At 52.0% G+C, this 19,775-nt stretch overlaps 1 protein-coding gene across 5 annotated transcripts in view; it reads left to right on the top strand.

The window, feature by feature from the left end:
* The window catches only part of BCL11B (BCL11 transcription factor B), a 102,470-nt gene that overhangs the window by 4,866 nt on the left and 77,829 nt on the right, over positions 1-19,775 (top strand). For 2 of the 5 annotated variants that reach the window (XM_061395282.1, XM_061395280.1), the window contains exon 2: positions 9,554-9,919. The exons of 1 other annotated variant lie outside the window; for it this stretch is intronic. In XM_061395282.1, the coding sequence (XP_061251266.1) occupies positions 9,554-9,919 (366 nt within the window). Of the gene's footprint in view, positions 1-9,550; positions 9,920-19,775 lie in introns of all 5 variants that reach the window. 2 more of the 5 variants (XM_061395281.1, XM_061395279.1) reach the window with 1 other exon arrangement.

Genomic DNA, 19,775 nt, shown 5'->3' with positions numbered 1-19,775 from the left:
CTCCCTGAAAATTATGTACAGTGGCATTTTTTTTTTAATTGAGGGTGGGAGGTCAGGTGGGGGGTGGGGTGTTGCTCTCTGTCTGTGCTTTGGCCTTGGCGATTTTTGTCTGGCCTTCAAAATATGCCATAAGAGAAAAGCAAGTCATTTCTCAAACGCCGGAGTGAATACAGCTGCTTTGGGGAAGCCGGCCTTTGGAACATGGATGGAGGCTGAGGTCAGGGATGCTTTGGTGGCCACTGTGCAGGGCTAACTGGGTCTTAGGGTTCTAAAGGGCAGGCCAGCTTCGGGTGCACTGGGCAGTAATTAGCCTTCTGTCTCAGGGGAACTGGAAGCAGGCAGAGCAGTTGGGTTCCCACTTACCAGTTTCCCGCTGCAGAGCGCACCAAGTTTCTAGCTGCTTGTCAGAATCGAGCTCTTGGCGCTTGCCTTTGGGCTCAGAACACGGCTTGCCCTCACCTTCCCTTTTTCCTTTTCATCTCCTTTCTCCGATCGCTTTGCATTCTCTGTTGCTTGTTGTGATAAAAAAGACTTTCCAAAATAAACTTTCAGTTGAATTGGCTTTTGGTGGATGGCAAGGCTGCAAAGCCCAGCGATGCCTGGCGCCACTTGGCAGCTAGGGGGAGCTCGGTGCCCGTGTCATGCGCGGAGCCGGCGCCGTGAGGGGCCGGGACCGGGCTTCCATCAGCCGCGAGAGCCGTTTACTTGCTGCAAAATGTCTTAAGTGTGAAGTTGTAATATTGATTTTCCTGCAGAGAGTCGAGCAGGACAAAATGAGAATATAAGTTTGAGAAATCTATTTTCAAGCTATCGGCATTGATTTACAAGCCTTCGCTAGGCAGATGGGGGGACAATTTTCTTTTTAATTTTTTTTTTTGGAAAACAATTGCAATGCTTAGTTTTGAACGGGTGTGTTTCCTCTGGTTCCTCTGTGGTCTTGACTTTATGAATTCCATTAGGTCGTCGAGGCACACGGGATGGGCTGTGGGGGAGTGTCTGGGAAACGTGAAGCTTGTTTTGTCCGTTCCTGTGTTGTATGTCACAGACCCCGGGATCTGCCGCTGCCTTGGGGAGTCATGTGTCTAAAACAGCTTGATGAATGGAAATCCTTTCAGCTCAGATTTTATAACACTCGGATTCTCAATTCCATTTATTAGGTAATGTTCCCACTGTACTAAGGGAAAAAGCATCAGTCCCCAAAGAGATAAAATGCCAACTCAAATAACATGTAAAACTTTGTTTGAGAGGAGTATGTGCTTGCGAGACCCAGCTTTGCTAATGCTTTTCACCCTGAACGGTGCCCTTAATGGACGGCCTTTAATGAGACGATTTCTCCCCTAACCGTGTAATTTCGTGCTAGGGAATATGGGTGCTTTTGATCACAGGATTTCTGGATCTATAATGTCTTCTTCTCCAAGTTCAAGAAATCTGCAGACAGCACAGTTAACCCTGAGTCTCCTGTATTGAGTTCGGTCCATGGGCAGAAGAGGTTACGTGGAGACAGGAAAGGAGTGCTTTATTCTAACCTGAAAGAGAAATAAATTAGGTCAGACAAAAGCCTAGCGCTGTCATCAGCCGGGGAAAGAGCCTTCACTCTGCAGTACAGAGGGCCAGCAATTTATCTGATGATTTCTCTACTTCATTTAATGTTTGAATCAAGCCTGTTGTAAGCACAATGCGGCAGTGAGCTCATTTGACAACTCAGAGATAAAGCACCACTGTTGTCTTGAACCCTTGGGCTGGGGCCGTGGCCTCTGGCCTGCAGAAAACCGTTAAAAAAAAAGAAAGTCATTTCAAAAATCCCCAATCCTTTGCCTTGGAACTTGGGGGAGTTTCACAAGCTGTAACTAAATACAGACTACAGGTTCGACAGCGTGTGAAGAAAATAATTATACGAGGAGGAGGGTCAGTATGGGGTTCCTGACCTTTGGGGACCATCTCCTGCATCTCCTATGGCTTAAGGAAGGACCCTCTGGCTGTCTGGTTAGGCCTACCTTTAGCTAAAACTCTCCAAGCACTTTGGACTGGGTTTGATGCTGTTGTCACATTTGGGAGGACGAGGGAAAATGAATGCTCTTTGGGGACTGTGGCCACAGTCAAGTTGTTGATGCTGGCCACGCATCCTTCTCTGAAGGTAGTGTTAGCTTTGGGCCTACTGGCTTTTTTTTTTTTTTTTTTAAGGGAGAGGGCACGGCAGAACATCAGGGGTGGATGTCTGTGTCACCCGGCTGCTGTGAGTGTGGCTTTGTCACTTTCCAGCTCTCTGTTTAATCCCACGATGGGGCCTGGGGGCTTGAGTGTTCTGTCCTCCAGCCCCTGTTCCTCATCCCACAACCCTTCCTTCCGGGACAGCCAAACGTCAGTGAGATCTACCCGAGCTGTGGTCCCCTCCCCAAGAAAAGCCATTTGCTGACCAGCTCCCTTGAGCAGTGGTTTTCCCCAGGCATGTATAAAAAGTGCCGAGAGCAGGCTATTTGGAGACGTGAAAGCAGAGGGGCACACTTGGAGCGTCTTCCGCACGAGCCAGTGAGGGGAGCCAGGGGAGAAGCACCGTTTTTTTACTGGCAAAAGGGACAGCAGATCGCGGTTTGATTAATGGTGCTACATTCACGGGGACTCTCGTCCGGCATTTTGACATATGCAAGTCTTTTGTGTAGTTGCTGAAATTCAAGAAATTCATTCTTTATTTCTTTTTTTCTGAGGCAGCTGATAATCTGCTTGGGTGTTGAATTAGCCAGCCCGAGCTCTGCTACGATAATGAAATCCCAGACCACACCGAATTAGGTAACTTCAAAGTAAAAAAAAAATCCTCTGTTTTACACAACTTTTTTATGACCCCCTTCGACTGAACTGCTGAAATGCAAATACAGTTGAGAATGTTCTAACGAGTTCTATACTAAAACAGCAAGCAGAAATGACTCAGGAAAGTTGAGTGCCAGCGTTATTGTGATGAACGTGCGCCTCAGAAATGGATGCACTGCTGAGAATTAAAAAGCGGGGGGAATCAGGTTTAAATTTCTACCTTGGAAACGAGATGTTGGAAGCAGCTTCCACTCTTGCTGTTCTGCTGTGAGCCTCAGAGCCTCGCCTCCAGTTAAAGGCTCTCAGTTCAGCATCCTGTGTGGACGGTCCTTCTCTTCTGTTTAACGCCTTTGAAAAGGCGCAGCATTAAATAAAACAAACCTCTTCATTGGGCCTCGAAGAGTGCTTTTCTATGTTTTATTATGAGCTCTGTCGTGTCTGAAAATTTAAGGTGTTTGCAGGTTTATTGACTCTTCTGAATGTGTTTAGAAGGATTTCTATAGCAAAGCATTTTTCTTTAAAGAACTATCTGATTTCTCAAAACATAGGTCACTCCATGCTCTGGCATCATGGGCTTGCCTTTTTTCTCAGTCATCTTGTAGGAGTGGATGGGCTCTGTGAATACACCTGAGTGGTGCTTTCCTTGTTTGTGGCATCTTTTTCCTGCTTTTGGATGTGAGACCCGGCCTCTGGAGCTCAGTTTTGGGGGATCTGGAGAGGCGGGCACACTGGGGGAGGTGGGGAGTTTGGACTAAGTCTGTCGAGCAAGTTAGGGGAGTTTTCAGGGAGCCGATTTTAACATGCTTAAGTATCCTGAAACCAGGCTGGGGGCATAGAGGACAGTGTGTGTATGTGGTGGGGGGTGTTCCTCTTACCCTCAGAACGCTCCCCCCCCCACTTCTTGAAGAGTGCTGACTGGGTTCTTCCTGCGTCCCAAACATCTCCTCGGATCAGGAGTCCCCACTTTCCTGAAATGCAGGTCAAGCCTGGGTCTTGCAGCGACAGGCCCGGTCAGCCAGACTCCAGGTCATCTTCACGGACAGGGAAATCCACATTACAGATAAGGTTGTGCCCCGGCCTCCTCCTTTCTGTCCAGATGTCAGAAATATGGAAGATTTCACTTTGAGGCGGGTGCTGCTTTTGGCACGGAGCAGGCAGGACCTGGTGGGGTTGGTGGCGGGCCCCGGCCTGTGCCCTTCCCTCCAGTGTGAATGTGGCGCGGGGCCTGGGCCCCCAGCGATGTGACACCTGGGGCAGGCTGGAATCTTCGTCCTGCTCCTCCCAGGAGGACAGGTGGGCCAGGAAGAGAGAGCCCAGACCTGTGGGACCTGCCTGGGACCAGCCTGGCTGCCCCCTCCCCGGGTCCAGCAGCAGCCCCAGGCCTTTTCTGGAGGCCAGACAGGGCTGCGTTGGTGGCCCCTTGAGGACATTGGAAACACGTGCCTGGCTCGGCTGAGGCTCCTCTCCGACTCCTCTGCCGGCCCCGCGTGATTCCCTCCGAGCGGAGAACTTCGTAAACCTCTTGTCGAGCCTTTAGGCGTCCTCTAGTCATAGATTATTTTCTCTGCCAGGAATTGATTCCTTCTCTCTCCCGTCTCCACTGCCCCCCCACCCACCCCCGACCCCCGCCTGCAATGACTGTCATTTTCTCTTGGATCCAATAAATTAAACGTTGATGGCGGTTCAGAAAGTGTGCTCCGTCGAGGGGTGCATTTTGGTGGCGTTTAGGGGTTTCGGCCCCTCCTTGGACGTTCACGCGGAGGAGAGTGACAAATCCTTTTGCAGATTGTTGGTTTGGAGCTGGCTGGCAGAGGCTGTCTTCGTAGGAAGCAGGTGTAACGTGTCCTCCCTTCGGATGCGGCGCTCCGGCGCGTGGATGCTCGTCTCTTGTAAACATGCGTACAAATAGGATGGCGGCGGTGACGTCGGTGGCAAAGGATTTTGAGAGCCTGGCACCCCTCCCCCCACCTCCTTCCCCTACCCACCCCACCCCCATCACCGAAACAGTGATTCTCCATGGGTTTCTCCTGGTCTGTGGCTTAGCCATTAAGGACAGAGATTTGGATTTGAATCAACGCAGGGTTAAGGGAACGCAGGCCTGTGTGCTGTGTGTGCGGCAGGGCACATGCTCTGGGCTCTGGGGACAGCAGGAGGCCGGCCCCTTGGTTGGAATTCCCCGAAGGGCAGCTGCAGGGGCAATTGTTAGAGGAGACCCAGGGCGGGCAGGGCCCTTGGAGCCCAGCGTGTGAGGGGGGTGGGGGTCCCTGGCCAGGTAAGGCCCGCTAAGCCTCTGCAGCTGCTGGGGGGGCCTGTGGGCCGCTTGGCCTGGTTGGTGTTAATGATGTCTTTCCATTTCTGTCTTCTGCCCAAATTCCTTCCCGGCCAGCCCAAGGCATGGGGGAACTGGTCCGAGGGTCAAGTGTTTCCCCGTCCACTTAACAGGAATGTCCATTAGTATCTGTGAACCCTGATTTCACTGCTTCTAAGTGTATTGATGAGCTGGGAGGAGGCCTCGCCTTGTAAATGAAATGTGGTTTTGTTGTAAAAGAAAATGACAACAAATGTGTAACTGTGTGTGTGTGTAAATATATGTTTGTCCATGTGCTTCAGGATGTCACGTTTCAGAACCCATCAGCCAGGTACCTGCTGCTGGGACAAGTCATCAGCTGCACTCAGTCATCTTTCCTCCTGTTGAGTCAAATGTCTCAGCGATCCGTCGACTTTATTCGGCTCATGACAGTGAGGGCAGCAGGGTTTTCCAGAGCTGCTGACTCTTGGGGGAGCTTTGCGTGAAAGCGGAAATCCTCTCCGAGGAAAGGACCTCATCTTTGCCTTCTTTTTTTATTTTTATTTTTAAAAGGCTGGAGTCTGTGGGACGAGGCAGCCAGAGGGGCTGGTTGGTAGGGTCTGGGAGTTTGAAAGGCTGTTTTGTGTATGTGTGACTTTTCTCTTTCCTGGTGCTTTCTCGTCTCTGGGTGGCAGTTTGGGCGACTCTGCCTGTCAGGCAGGGGCCCGGTCCTCTGAGCCTGTGCGGGATAGTGGGTCTCCACCCGCGCCCACAGGACTGAGGAAGGAGGGTTTGGGGGGGCAGGCCCCATCTCGCTGTGCCCTTCTCTGAGCCTGGGCAAGTGGTTCTTTCTCCTTTTATTTCTTCTGTGAGCGATCGGCTTCTAAGAAGGGACACAGGCACACACGCACACACATGCACCCCTACGCCCAGCTCGGTATCCGCCTGCCAGCGGAAATGAAACCACAGCCCGCCTTTGGGGGTGTCTCCGAAGGCCTCAAGCATGAGATTCAGCAAACTGTCTTGGTCCACCCGCTCTGACCTAAAAGCTTGACAGTTTGGGGGTTTGGGGTGACGTTGCTGCCTTCCTGGGAAGTGCCTCCCACAGCAGCCAGAGCCCAGGGCTCCACGCCCCGAGGGGGTGGGGTGGGGTGGGGTGGGCAGAGGAAACCCCAATCCTTGAAGTTGGGTGAACACCCCCTGTCATCTCCAGGAGTTTTACTTTCAGCACCGCACGTGGGAGGGGAGGGAGATGTTTTTGTTTCTTTTCCTCCTGGGTCCCTTTGGAGGAGGCGGAGGGCTGGACCCTGGGTCTAGGGACCTGAGTTCAGAGCGGTCTTAGGGATAGGACTCCAGCGGAGCCTGGCTGCCCAGGCTGGCTGGCTGCAAGAGGCCTGGAGGCAGAACTCAGACCTGCAGCCCAGTCAACGGCTTCGGATACTTTCAAACTCAATTACTGGGGCTCACGAGGCTTGCAGCAGGAGGAAAGTGAAAAGGCAGAGACTGCCAAATAAAGGAAGGAATACCAGATGTTACCAAAACAAAACAAAACAAAAAAAAGGAGGAAAATGAAAAAGTGCTGGTACAGAGTCCCTTAGCAAAAGATGGAGAGGAGAAGGATGAATACCTATGAACAGGCCTGCGTGAACTTTGCTCATTTTTAAATTAGCCTGTTTCTTTTGCAAGAGAAAAGAAGTTTGAGATTATGTAGTTTAAAATCCCCCAGCAGAGAGGAACTATTCAGGCTTCTTCTCAAAATTCCCACCGGGGAGAACGGACTGATGGACTCGGCTGAAAAAGTTTAATGAAAAGCAAAACCAAGACAGGGAAGCCAAGATGAAATTAGACGACAGAAAACATCTCCCTGTCCACAGAAAGGATGATCAGGTTGCGGTTCGGATGGATGAACTATTGTCTTTTATTTTTTATCAAATGCCCTAACAGATGCTGCCGAGTGCCAGGTCCGCTCAGGAGGGCCAGGTACCTCCACTTTTCCTACCACAGAACTCACCCCTGTTTGATTTGAATTCTCAATTTCATTTTGTCCTTTTTTTTTGCTTTTTCAGCTCATTTCCTTTGTGCCTCTCTTTCTTTCTCTCTCTCTCTCTTTTTTTTAACAAAACAATATTTTGACATCCTCCTCCCATTTATTAAGAGTTCCTTCTCTAGCAATGGTGCACAATACGTCCTTATATTTCTAAAGAACTGTTTTCACAGCCTTTCTCCTTTGGCTCTGAAATTATGTATATGTAATTGGTAATTAAAGGTGCGAGCTTTTCAATATAAACAGTATTGCTCAATGTTAGATCATTAAAGGGAAAAGAGGCACCGAATAATTACCTTTAACATTCTGACAAATCGTGTGCGGGGAACCGGGTACCCCTAGAAACACTGTTCGGCGTGAGGGTTGTGATTACATTTTAACCATAGCAAAGCATCTTTTCATAAAATAAATTTGTAAATTAATTATGTAGCATTGTCTTCCAACTCCCTTTTAAGTAAACTCTGGTTTCTTTTTAAAGTATAATTAATGGTTTCTGGGGCCGCCTTTGTGCACACTGTTTTCTCTGACCTTCTAGGCTCCTTTTTTTTTTTTTTTTGTTAGAGGTATGCAGACAAGAGATTTTGGATTTCTTCGTCTGTGGGGTGTTTTTGGGCAGCCACATTGCCAGTGCATTTCTACATGTAATTCATCGAGGGCTCTGTTTGCTTTTCTAGAAGCACGGGTGGGATCTCAGATTGTCACCTCCCTTCTCCGCAACACCTGGGCGCCTACCCGTGCATGCATGGTTCATGTGTGTTCCGTGTCCTGTGCCGTCTGCTGGGTCTTCCACACAGACTCTCACAGGCCTTGAAGAAGCTTGTGCTCAGAACACACAGAGCCGTGATTTATAATGTAGGATGGAAGATGCCACAGGATTTTTTCCTTAAATTATCTGTTCTTTGGCTCTGGCCCGTCAATAACTTCACTGCCACGGAATGTGTTTTCCTCCACTCTGTTTCTTCCCTCTGTTCTTCTGTGGTTTTCATCATCCTTTCTTAAATGCCACACAACTTAAAACGTACCTGCCTCCTCGGGTTTCAGACCCCTGGCTGCCCCCTGGCTTCTCGGAAGACCCCCCCCACTGGTGCTGTCTACACGGCCATTGACATTTGCTCTTGACAAATCCCACCTCGAGTTTGTTCAGACCCTGAGCGTGGATGCAACCTTGCTGTCCAGTTGCCTTATTTATGACCTGTTGGTTGGCTGCGTCTCCCAGGTTTTCCTGAGGGGGTTGCTGCTTTTTGAGGTGTTTATTAGCTTCAAAATATTTGGGTCCCTTGCCCCCTACAAAACAAAAATGAAAGGAGGTAGGTAGATCGGCTGCTAAAGAAATATGAAAACGTTCAGCCCATTGCAAGTGTGGTTTGTCATCTGCCAAGAAATGCTTTTGGAGTCTGAAGAGCTTTCTTTTCTTTTCTTTTTACTGGGAGTGAAATAAAAACCGACCAACAAAAAAAGACAGTAGGGAGTTGGTGAGTGTCGGCAAAATCTACAAAGCGATGGAAGTCTGACCAGGAGCAGAGTGTTTGGCAGGGGAGCTGGCTGCCTCGTTCAGCCGGCTAGCCGCGTCTTTTCCCTGCTTTTTTTTTTTTTTTCCCCTTCGATATTTCTTTCTGAACCAATGCTCACTTGTTGCTTTCTGAGCCCCGGTCCTTTCTTTCTCTCGGAAAGACCAGCCCCGGGACGCCCGTCTGGGTTTCTGTTTTCCTGTCTGGTGTGCAGCCAGGTCTCAGGTAGAGGAATGCGAGCAGGGGCGCTCATGAATGGGGAGGACCTGAATGAAAGGTGGGAGGGAAGAGGGGTGTGCGACTCCCGCCAGAGCAGGGAGAAACAGCTCTGGCTCACTGTTCTAAGCCTTGGCTGCCCATTGGAATCACCTGAGAGCCTTTTTTAAAAAAAAAAAAAAAAGACAGCCTGAAGCTTGACTCCCAGTGTCATTGGTCTGGGGTACTGCCTGGGTGCCTGGGGGTTTTCAAAGCTCCCAGGTGGTTCTGAGATGTTGCAGAGTTTTCGAGATGCCTCTCCATCATGCTGCCACCAGGCTGGGGATGGTCCAGCCCCCGGTGGAACCAGGATTGTGCGGATGTGCAGGCGGTCATGCGCGTGTCCCTATGCTGAACTGAGGGGAAATTGGCAGGAAATAAACTAGAAAGCCGTAAGATCCGTACTGCTTAAGGGGCAACCTCTGGGAGCTGCAAGGGCTGTGCCCAGAGCCTCAGTTTGCCCATCTGTGGCACGCAGGATGGCGAACCCCTTACCTCCAGGAGTCTTGGGTGGGGAACGTGGTGAACCCTTCGCATCCCGCAGCGGAGGGGCCTGCCTCTCGGTGGGGAAGGGTTGGAATGAACGATGGGTCTTGTGACTCCTTAAGCCCATCTTGTCTTCTCTGCCCCTCCCCTTGTGCTTTCTCTCTCCAGCAGAGCCTGAGCATGTGGAGGCCGCCATCCTCGAGGAAGACGAGGGTCTGGAGATAGAGGAGCCCGGCAGCCTGGGGCTGATGGTGGGTGGCCCCGACCCTGACCTGCTCACCTGTGGACAGTGTCAGATGAACTTCCCCCTGGGAGACATCCTGGTTTTTATAGAGCACAAGAAGAAGCAGTGTGGCGGCAGCCTGGGGGCCTGCTATGACAAAGGCCTGGACAAGGGCAGCCCTCCGCCCTCCTCACGCTCTGAGCTCAGGAAAGTGTCCGAGCCGGTGGAGATCGGGATCCAGGTGACCCCCGATGAGGATGACCACCTGCTGTCACCCACGAAAGGCGTCTGCCCCAAGCAGGAGAACCTCGCAGGTATGGAACGTTGCCCTCGCCCGGCCGCTGTAGAAGCCACCCCAACCCCTCGGGTCCCAGGCCCGCCCTCGCCCCTCGCTGTGCCAGGGGAGGGGCTCACCCTCTGTCTGAGGGTGGCGGTGCTGGGAGGGCCCACGGGGCTACCAGGATGGGCTTGCCCTTGCCGAGGGGCTGCCATCCGGGTGACCCTCAGTGGGAGAGAGGCCTGGGGCTCGGAGAGGCCCAGCGGGCTGAGGGTTGCTTTGCTTTTGGCAACGGACTCCGTGGTGGGGGCCTTATTCACAGCTGGCCGGGAGGGCAGGACGGACCTTGGGAAGGCTTGCTGGCCCTGACTTTGCTGGTGTTCTTGGCTTAGTCTCTGGCTTTGGAGCCCGACCGTCTCGCGTTGGAATCTCTTCTTCACATCTTGGACAAAGTCAATTTCCCAATCTGTGAAATGGAGTGAATGAGACCTATCTGTTGGGGGTTGTTGTGAGGCTTGATGAGATGTTGCGTGGGGACAGGGCCTGCTGGGGGCCCTCATTTTTCTCATCCACTCTCTGGCCTCAGTTTCCCATCTGTCTAAAGAGGCCCCTTCTGATGTTGCCTGGTGCTAGCAGTGGGCCCAGGGAGGGGCTCGTGGGAGCCTGGCTGGAGCCGGTGCTCCTTGGGGGAGGTTGGCCATTGCCTCTGGCACGCCTACCTGGTGGGCCACCTGGATGGCTGGCTTTGATCACCTGAAGAACAGGTGCAGGGGCTGGTGTCCTCGGGCAGGCCTGGGGAGTTGGCCTCAAGTTCTGTTCGGGTCAAGGCCACGGCACGCCAGGGCCTCCTCCAGGGAGCCTGTGCTCCATGCAGCACAGAGTGGTGGCTTCCGGTCTGTCCTCCTGAGCTCAGGGCCCAACTTGGCCCGGGTTTCCTAGAAGCGGCGGGACGCTCTCGGAGCGCGTGCAGGGCTCAGATCCTGCCAGGAGACTTCGGACGAGCTCCTTCGGGGTCTGAGCCTCAGTTTCTCCTGGTGTCACCAGGAGGGACAGTCCTGGCGGGCCGGGTGGGTAGGTTCAAAGAGCAGGAGCTCCATAAATGCTTTGCCAGTGGGGCTTTTCTCCTGGGGGTACTTTCTGGCACCGCACCCGCAAGCAGGTGGCTGGCCGAGAAGATTGTATCCATCTCCACTGCGTCTGGGTCATGGAAACCAGCGGAGATGCTGGGCGGACTGAGGCTTTGGGTGCTACTTGGGGTGGGCGGGTGAACTTGGTGGAACCAGGACACTCTGCTCCCATGGGTGGGACATATGAGCGTGGCCAGGAGACCCCCACCCCCACCCTGCCATCACCCAGGAGGCAGTCAGTCTGGTGACGCAGCAAGCCCAGCTGCTCTAGGGCAGCCACCGGGCAGCTCTGTGACCCTGAGCCTCCCTTTGCCCATCTGTACAATGGGGTTAATGAATTCTGTCTCTGGCCTGCAGTGGAGTGCCGAGTCCTGCAAGCATGGGCTGGGCCCTGGGGAGACCCTGTGCAACCAGACTGGCCTGTGGGGCTGGCCTTCTGGCGTGCGTCCTAGCGTGAAATCTCCCACACTCTTAACTTGCCCAGGGCGTTGAGAAAAGTGTCCGACGTGTTCAGGCCAAAGTCCCGTCAGCCCCGGTTTCTCAGAGCGCAGAGCAGGTCTGAGTGGTCCCGCCTTCCTTAGGGCCGGAGCCCTGACGCGGAGGAAGGTGTTGGGCCCCTGTGTCTGTCTTTCTTTTCTTTGTCCGACGCTGAGAGACAGTTTTCACCGGTGGCACAGACACCTGGCATCAGGGCACACAGACCTTTCGGGAGTGGCTTCTGCCTGCGAGAGGGGCCCCATTCATGGTTCAGTGGGAAGGCTTTCTGCTTTCGCCAGGGCCCATCCAAATCCTCATTTCACAGGGAAGGTATTTTCCAATGAGAGGCTGCAGATCATTGTGGGTAGGTTTGTTTAAGAAAGCGACTAAATATGATTTCATAAAAGGCAAAGTTAATCTCCAAGGCGGCTTTGTCCTCAACCCCCACACCCCCCCGCCGCCCTCTGCACCCCTCCCTTTTTCGGGGTTGTAATACTGCAGCGGCCTACAGTATTTTTATTCTGTGTGTGACGAAAGATATTCTTGGCCTTTTCTGTTCAGCAACAGGACGAATGGATTTCTTCATCCTCGAAAAAATATGTAAAATAATCCCTTAGAAGTCTAAGGAGATATGTTTGTTCAAAGCATTTAAAATGTTATTTTAATCAAAGGCACGAGACAGTCTCCATGCTGTGTCAGCTAAAGACGACCATTCCGTTTTAACAGCCCGTCATGATTTTTCCTTCCCAGGCTCCTTTTTTGCCTTTTCCCCTCCCTACTTTGACACCAAGTTTTTCCTTCTTCTTCTTTTTTTTAAAAAAATTTAATAAAAAGGAAAGATTAAAGAATAAAAACTTCAGTAGCTAAATGTTTAAAGTCATTTAATATGGTGGGAGCATTAATTATTTTAGCTTTAATTGAATTCTGAGGACTGTGGTGGTTGCATTTTTGTAGACAAGCCCTGTTTATTATTTCTCTGTGTAGATTAACAGTAAAGGAAACACAGATAACTTTTAGTTATTTATTGTAAAATAAATGTGTCAATTCATGTGTAAAGCAAGCTGCTCAAAGATAATTGAGTCTTTATATTTTAAGAGGGGGACTAGGAATTCCAGGCGCTTCTCCGCCCGGGCTTCCGGAAATCTACACAGCTGTTGCCCCAGCCCCGGGCACTGCTGGCCTTACCCAGGCCTTTCCTGTCCCTGCTTCCTGGCCGTGGCTGGGAGGGGATGCTCCAGCCTGTCCATGCACCCCTGTGGTAGCTGGTGTGGGTGGTGCTGATTCCTAGGACTTGGCCTCTGGCTTGGTGGTCTGAGGCGGGGCACCCATGTGGCCGTGAGGGTCCTGCTTTTCCTGGAGCCCACAGTCTGAGCGTGGTCCAGACAGGCAGGTCCCAACTCTCTTCCTACCAAGTGCTTCTAGAGGCTGGGCTCCAGAGATGGGCTGGGCAGGGCTGATCTGTAAATATGTGGGGGTCCCTTCCACTGTTAGGGGCTTCCCCAGTGGTTCAGTAGTTAAGAATCCGCCTGCCAATATAGGCAATGCAGGAAACATGGGTTCGATCCCTGGATTGGAAAGATCCCTTGTAGGAGGGGGCATGGCAGCCCACTCCAGTATTCTTGCCTGGAGAATCCCATGGACAGAGGAGCTTGGCGGGCTGTGGTCCATAGGGTTGCAAAGAGTTGGACATGAAGTGACTGAGCCACGCGTGCACTTCCACTATTAAGGACATCCCCAGGGTGAGAACTGAGCTGGAATTCTGTGAGTCATTACCCCAGAGTGGCACTCGTTCCTTGGGATGGTATTCTGGAGATGGGTATAAAGAGATTAGTTAACTACTTTTTTTTTTTTTTAATGATAGAGGGGTAGGAGAGTGGAGAGAGGATGTTTCTGAAGCCTTGTTTCCTAGGGCTGCGGTCCCCAACCTTTCTGGCCCCAGGGACTGATTTCGTGGAAGACAGTTTTTCCGCTGACCAGGGTGGGGGGGATGGTTTGGGGATGATTCAAGCACATTGCATATCTTGTGCACTTTGCTGCTGTTATTGTTACATCAGCTCCACCTCAGCTCATCAGGTGTTAGATCCTGGAGGTTGGGGACCCCGTCCTATTGCATTCCTTTATTCGTTCAACTAGAACCTCCTGCTCTTCCGCCACCCTGGACATCCCCACTGGAAAGAGCCCCCATGGGGCAGGCGCGTGGTGGGAGCAGGGTGTGAGCTGCCCCGCCTTGATGTGTACGGTCGAGTTCTGGGGTGCTGCTTTTTGACAGTGTGCCGGGGCTGGAGAAGGTCCCTCGAGCTTCTGTCCAAGGTCCCCCTGCAGATGGAGGGCTGGTGCTGGCCAGAGGTAGGGGCTTTGGCTGGAGATCTGACCCAGGGGCAGGCATCTGATACACATCTACCTGTATAGGAGTTCTTCCTGTTTCTTAAGATCCCTTCCCGCCACGTCATCCCTGCCTCTGAGGAGGGTTCTGATGGAACTCGGGGACCCATCCATCGAGGGCAGCAGGAGCAGTGAACCCTGGGAGGGGAGGTGAGCAAGGTCCAGGCTTTGCCAAGAGCATGAGTCTCTGAGCTCTTCTCTGGGATGAGCGTCCCGAGGAGGGGTGTCGTGAAGCGGGGTTAGGGGTGTCTGGGTTTGCCATCCCCACTGGGGAGCTCAAGTCTGCGGCCCACCCTGCTTTCTGCCGGCCACTTGCAGTGTGACGTGCCCTTCTGAGCTGCAGGGTCCTCATCTACCTAACGATAATTGTGACATTTAGAAAGGACGTGTGTGTGGCATGCATGCTGCGAAAACAAGTGGGCCCCTCTTCCTTCAGGGATGCTCTGCTGTCTCTCTCTGGCTCCATCATCTCCCAGTGTTAGAATGGTGACTGTTGGTCTCCCTGGGATCTGGGAGAAATTTCCACTGGGTTCTGAGGCTGCCCGTCGGAAACAACGGGACGACAGTTGCATGTCCCGTCTGGTGTGTGGCCCCTCCTTTCCCGTCTTCGGTCACATTACTGGTCATCTGGTGACAACCTGAGGGCAAGTTGCCTGGGAGGAGCGGTGTGGAGGGTTGAAGGTGAGAGTGCCAGTCGCCCAGGGTGGGATTTTTGAGCCCACCCAGGCAAGTCGCTTCACTTTTCTGGATCCCAGTTTCCTCGTCTGCACCTGCTTTTTTGGCTTCATGCTTAGAATTCAATGAGATGAGAGTGTTAAGCGCCCACCCGGCACAGGGTCTGGGCTCAGATAGACCCCTGAGAAATGGAAGCATCTGGAGAGCTTTGAAAAGAGCGTGGACCCCGCCTGGTGGTGTGAGATGCTTGCCTTTCAGAGTCAGTGTCCTTAAAACTTTTAATGAATGTCTCTCAGCCATTCCCTCCACGTTCCGCCTTAGAATTCCCACTGTATCGCCCCTGATCACAGGTATTTCATTTTTGCGCGTTATCACCCCTACCACAACCAAATGAAGCTATCAAGGGAGGAATGAGCCATCAGCTGTCAGCCATAGGTGGGCCTTTTCTTTGCTCCTTCCCCCAAATGCCAAGTGTCAGATTTCTGGAGGAATGCGGAGACAAGCAGCAGGTAACAGTGGGTGGCAGGCCCCCCTGGGCTGGAGGTGGCGGGCAGGTCCGTGCCGTGATGGCTCCACCTGGTTCCTTTATCAGCAGCCGGGAAGGACTGGAGATGCTCCTGGGGGTGGAGAGCAGCGTTCACGTGGCGGGCAGGGCACGCACCAGGGCTTCGGTTTGGGGTCCCGGTGACAAAATGCATTGCAGAAAAGGGCTTCTGCTCAGCCAGGGGATTTACACTGCTGCTTGGAGAACGTTCGTTTCAGACTGTAAAAAATAAATAAAATAAGTGTGAGAAAAGAATATTAGCTTGGCCAGTGGGAGAAACTAAATAACTTGCTCGTACTGGAAACTGGAGATAAACCCCACTTGCAGGTTGTCTTAAAAAAAAAACCCTGCATTTGATATATTTAGAGTTGTTATTTTTCCTTCAAATTAAGATTAGTTAAATCCATGTGTGTTGTGGCATGGATTATATTTTTTTATTATTAAATCGTGACAGCTAATTATTAGTTCTGTCTGCACCAAGGGGTTGTGGACTGTTCTGTCTGACGGACATGGCCCTAGGTTCTGGCTGGGATAAGTTGGGCATTGCAGGACTGACCTCAGAGCTTGGGCAGGGCTGGTGGGTGGTGGGTAAGAGGGGCCACCCACTGAGCTAGGTGCTTTTCTTGGGTTGAAATCTCACCTTGAAACAGATACTGTTAACCTACCACTCTGAAATAGATGTTTCTAATCCCACTTTGAGTTGGGGCTCAGAGAGGTTAAGGACTTGCCTGAGGTCACACAGCAAAGTGGAATCAGACTTGGGTCTGCCTGGCTTCTTCATATAGCACAGAGTATGGAGGCTTTTAGGGAGAGGGATTCTAATTTGCCTGGCTGGTGGAGCCATTGACGGCAGGCACTATCTCCAGACCCCATTCAAGGGGTTCTTTGAAGCCTGTCTCAGGTGTGACCCTTGGAAACACTGCCAGGAAACCTGAGGCCCCCAGAAACCTTGATGCAGTCCCAGGCATGCTCAATACAGTTGCCCACACTTGCCGGTAAAGGTTTGGAGAGACAGGTGGCAGAAGAGCAATAACATAAAAGCAATAATTCAGATGGACCAGGGCTAGAACTGGTATTTTGCCGGTGACTTCTTGTAAGACCTTCAGCTAAGTGTCCACCGGTCCAAATCTCAGTTTCCTGTTAGATGGAGTTAACCTTTCTTATCTGTCAGGCTTGTTCTAAGGTGTGGTTTAGACAACGTATGTGTATACTGGCTTCCCAGGTGGCTCAGTGGTTACGAATCTGCCTGCAGTGCAAGAGACGCAGGTTCGATCCCTGGGTCAGGAAGTTCCCTTGGAGAAGGAAATGGCAACCTGCTCCAGTATTCTTGCTTGGAGAATCCCATGGACAGAGGAGCCTGGCGGACTACAGTCTGTGGGTTTGCAAAGAGTCGGACGTGACTGAGAACACACCCATACACACACAGGAACACACACACACACGCCTATGGCTAGGTCCCTATGCATTTGTAACTGTTAAATAGTAGTCGCCAGTGGAGTGAGCGGGGTTCTGGCCTGAGCTGGAAAGATCTCTGCCTTTGCCCATCCTCGCCTGTTAAGAGACATGTCTGAGCTTGCGTACTTGGTTGTCGGCAGGGCTCTGGCCACACCAGGGTGCCCAGCCCTGCAGCTCAAGCCAAACTGTTTCCTCTCTTGGAGTCTTGGTTTCCTCTCCTGTAAACGGGGATGGGTGGTCTCAGGGAGGTGGGAGACAGCAGGTAACCTTTGTAATCTGTTCACACCATGGCAAAGAGTGTCAGTAAGCTCCACAACATGACTGTAGTACTACGTCGTAGCTGGAAGTTGTATTGAACTAAGAAGGAGATGCAAAATACTGGTCAGTGAAAGGGTCAGTTCCTCCCCCTTTTAGGTTAGGGACCTTACAATCTGATTTATATAGGTGGATCCATACTTCCAGCAGGAGTGCAGAAAAGGGGAAGGAAAGTAAAGGAAGAGAGAGAGAAAAAGGCACTGGGCTCTCAAGAGGAGAACCTAACCAACATTCAGCCTCAATTATTATTATTATTATTAGGGTTTTTATTTGGCAGTAAATAGTTAGCAGTTGACTTAAGTTTTTTATTAGCCTTTTGACAGCTCCCCACCCCCCATTCCCTAATTTTCATGGCTGACTAATGCATAACCAGCAGCTCCAGAATCTCTCAGGAGTGGGCTAAGACAGCTCCATAAATAAGGCAGCCTGGATGTCACCCTGTGCCCTTGGAGTCCTCTTTCACCGAGGAGACAAAAAGATCTGAGTTTTTCGTATTTGGGTTTTTAATTTAACACATCCTCATTAGAGCTTACAACGTGCCAGTCACTGTTTGAAGGGCTTTACACATGTTAACTGATGTGACCCTCCCAGCAGCCTCACTGTGCAGAAGAGGAAGCTAGAGCACAGAGACCTGAAGTCCCTGGCCCAGGGCCACATAGCCAGTGAGCGAGGGCCCCGGGTGTGAACTCCGGCAGTCGTGTTCTTTCCTGTGGTGAAGCCCGTACTGCCCGTGGTCATATTTCATCCCGCGTTCCCATCCACTGTCTCCACCCCAGTAGGGCGGTAAATCAGACCTACTTTCATTTTGTAGATGAGGAAACTGAGTCACAGCGAGGGTAGGCGCCTTGCTCAGCCACCCTGTGCTGTGCTGAGTCGGAGGGCGAGGGACGATGCCTGCCTAACCTGCTCATGTCCTGTGAGTCAGCAGCATGGTCGTGTCTAGAAACCAGGCTCCTGACTTCCAGCCAGCAAGTGACCTTCACAGGGTGGCACGGGGGTCCTCACCCGGTCATCTCCGGGGAGCCCAGGCACCCGGGGTTCCTGTGGGTCTTTGTGGCTGGCAGGGCCCCTTCTGCTCCCAGTTTCCCAAGGATGCAGATGAGGGAACCCGGGGTGCAGTGTGGGGTGCACCCCACTGCCGTCCTGTGCCTGTCTGTGGATTGTTTGTGCCTTCTGCCATCTGTGCAAAAGCCATCTTATTAGGAGCTGACCCCCAGGGTCAGGATTGGGTTAGCAACAGCCCTGTGGATTTATTGCATGAAGCCTGGGGAGAGGCAGGCCCCTGAATGCTGTGTGACCTTGAGCAGACCCTCCCCCTCTCTGGGCCTGAGCTTCCTTAGTGGAAAAGGAGTGACCAGCGGTTTCTAACAGGTGCAAGAGCTTGTGCAGGGTGAGGGGCGGACTCCAACTTCCCACCTAAATTCCCTTCCCCCCCTTTTTTTTAAAGAAGCCTAGAAGTTTAATTTTATCGAATAAAGAAAGTTCATTCCAGGACTTTCCTCATTTGTTACATAGTGGGCTTAGGAAGTAATTTTTCTTAGAAGATATTGGTGACTGAAAATGATAAGTATTACATTAAAGGATACATAGGGTCTCTTTCTGCTCCAAGCTGTGACGATTCTTCTGGGAGGATTTGGTGCTGCCCTGTGACAGGCATCAAGTTTAGACTCGGTCCCTCGAGTGACCTGGCCCCTTCTGGGCACTGTCCCTCATCCTGTAGATGGGGGCTGGTGGTGTGGTTGTTAAGAGAACCTCTCCTTCCCCAATTGTATAAACCTCAGGCCCCACAAAATCTGGACCCACCCTGGCTCAGGCACTGCTAAGCGGCAACCAGTGACCTAAGCGGGCAGGAGTGTCAGCTTTGCTGGAATTGAGGCCAGGCAGGCGCTGCAGATGGCACGGTGGATCAGGCCTCGGGGCTGGGGGAGGCCTTTTTGGAGAATGTAAGACTTCATCTTGTTTGTTTGTGGCAGCGTACAAGATCCTGGTTGTGGACCAGGGGTCTAACCCACACCCGCTGTGTTGGAAGCACAGAGTCTTAATCGCCAGGGACGTCTCAAGGCTTCGCTTTATTTTGTTTTTAAGTGGGTTTCCTTAGGGTACTCTTCATCTACTGGTTTTGATCTGGAGGCCTCCTCCCTCCGCCCCTGGGGGAGGGGGCCGTCCCCAGGAAGGAGGAGTCTGTGGGGAGGCTGGATCATGTGGGAGGGGGAGGCCTGGGGAGGAGAGGTGGCACCTTGTGAATGAGAGACCCTTCTGGGAGAGGGGTTGCCTGTTGCTGTTCAGACAGCATGGAAACTGGGACCCCCAGGCTCCTTGGGGTGGAAAAATAGCAATGCAAGGGTCTTTGGTTGAAGGTGAGAAGTCAGAATCCTCCCTTCCTGGTGGAGAGGAGAGGGCAGTTACTTGGATGTGACTTCCAAAGCGGGTGGACCCCCCAGCCTGCGACAGCCAGCTCGATCTCTAAGTCAGGGCACTGTTTGATCAGGGCTGCTGACCCTTGGGCAGCATCCATGGCCTTCATGTTGCCAGTGTGGACACAGCCTTAGGTGTAGGCAGGTGAGTCCAGATTCAAAGGTGTAACAGGTCCTTGCCCACCCACGATGAACCTTCATGTGCAGAGACCCGCAGCCTGTCAGCCCCAGTGCCTGGGAAGCGATGGTGTGTGGGGGAGTACGTCTGTTTAACCCAGCCGCGTCCAGAAAACATGCTTGTCACCCCTGACACCAGGTACCAAAGGGATCCAGGAAAGTAGCAGAGGAAGCACTGGCTTTATTTCAAAAAATAAAGGGACCAGGGATCTGACCCACATCCCTTGCGTTGGAAGCGGGTAGCCCGCCTGCTTTTTTTGGTACCTGGTCCTCTGGCTTTTTTGGGCCAGAGAATGGCATCTGGAGAGTTTAGCACAAACCCCCCCC

This window comes from Bos javanicus, chromosome 21 (genome assembly GCF_032452875.1).
Source record: "Bos javanicus breed banteng chromosome 21, ARS-OSU_banteng_1.0, whole genome shotgun sequence".
Taxonomy (NCBI): domain Eukaryota; kingdom Metazoa; phylum Chordata; class Mammalia; order Artiodactyla; family Bovidae; genus Bos; species Bos javanicus.
This window is presented reverse-complemented; position numbering and strand designations above follow the sequence as displayed.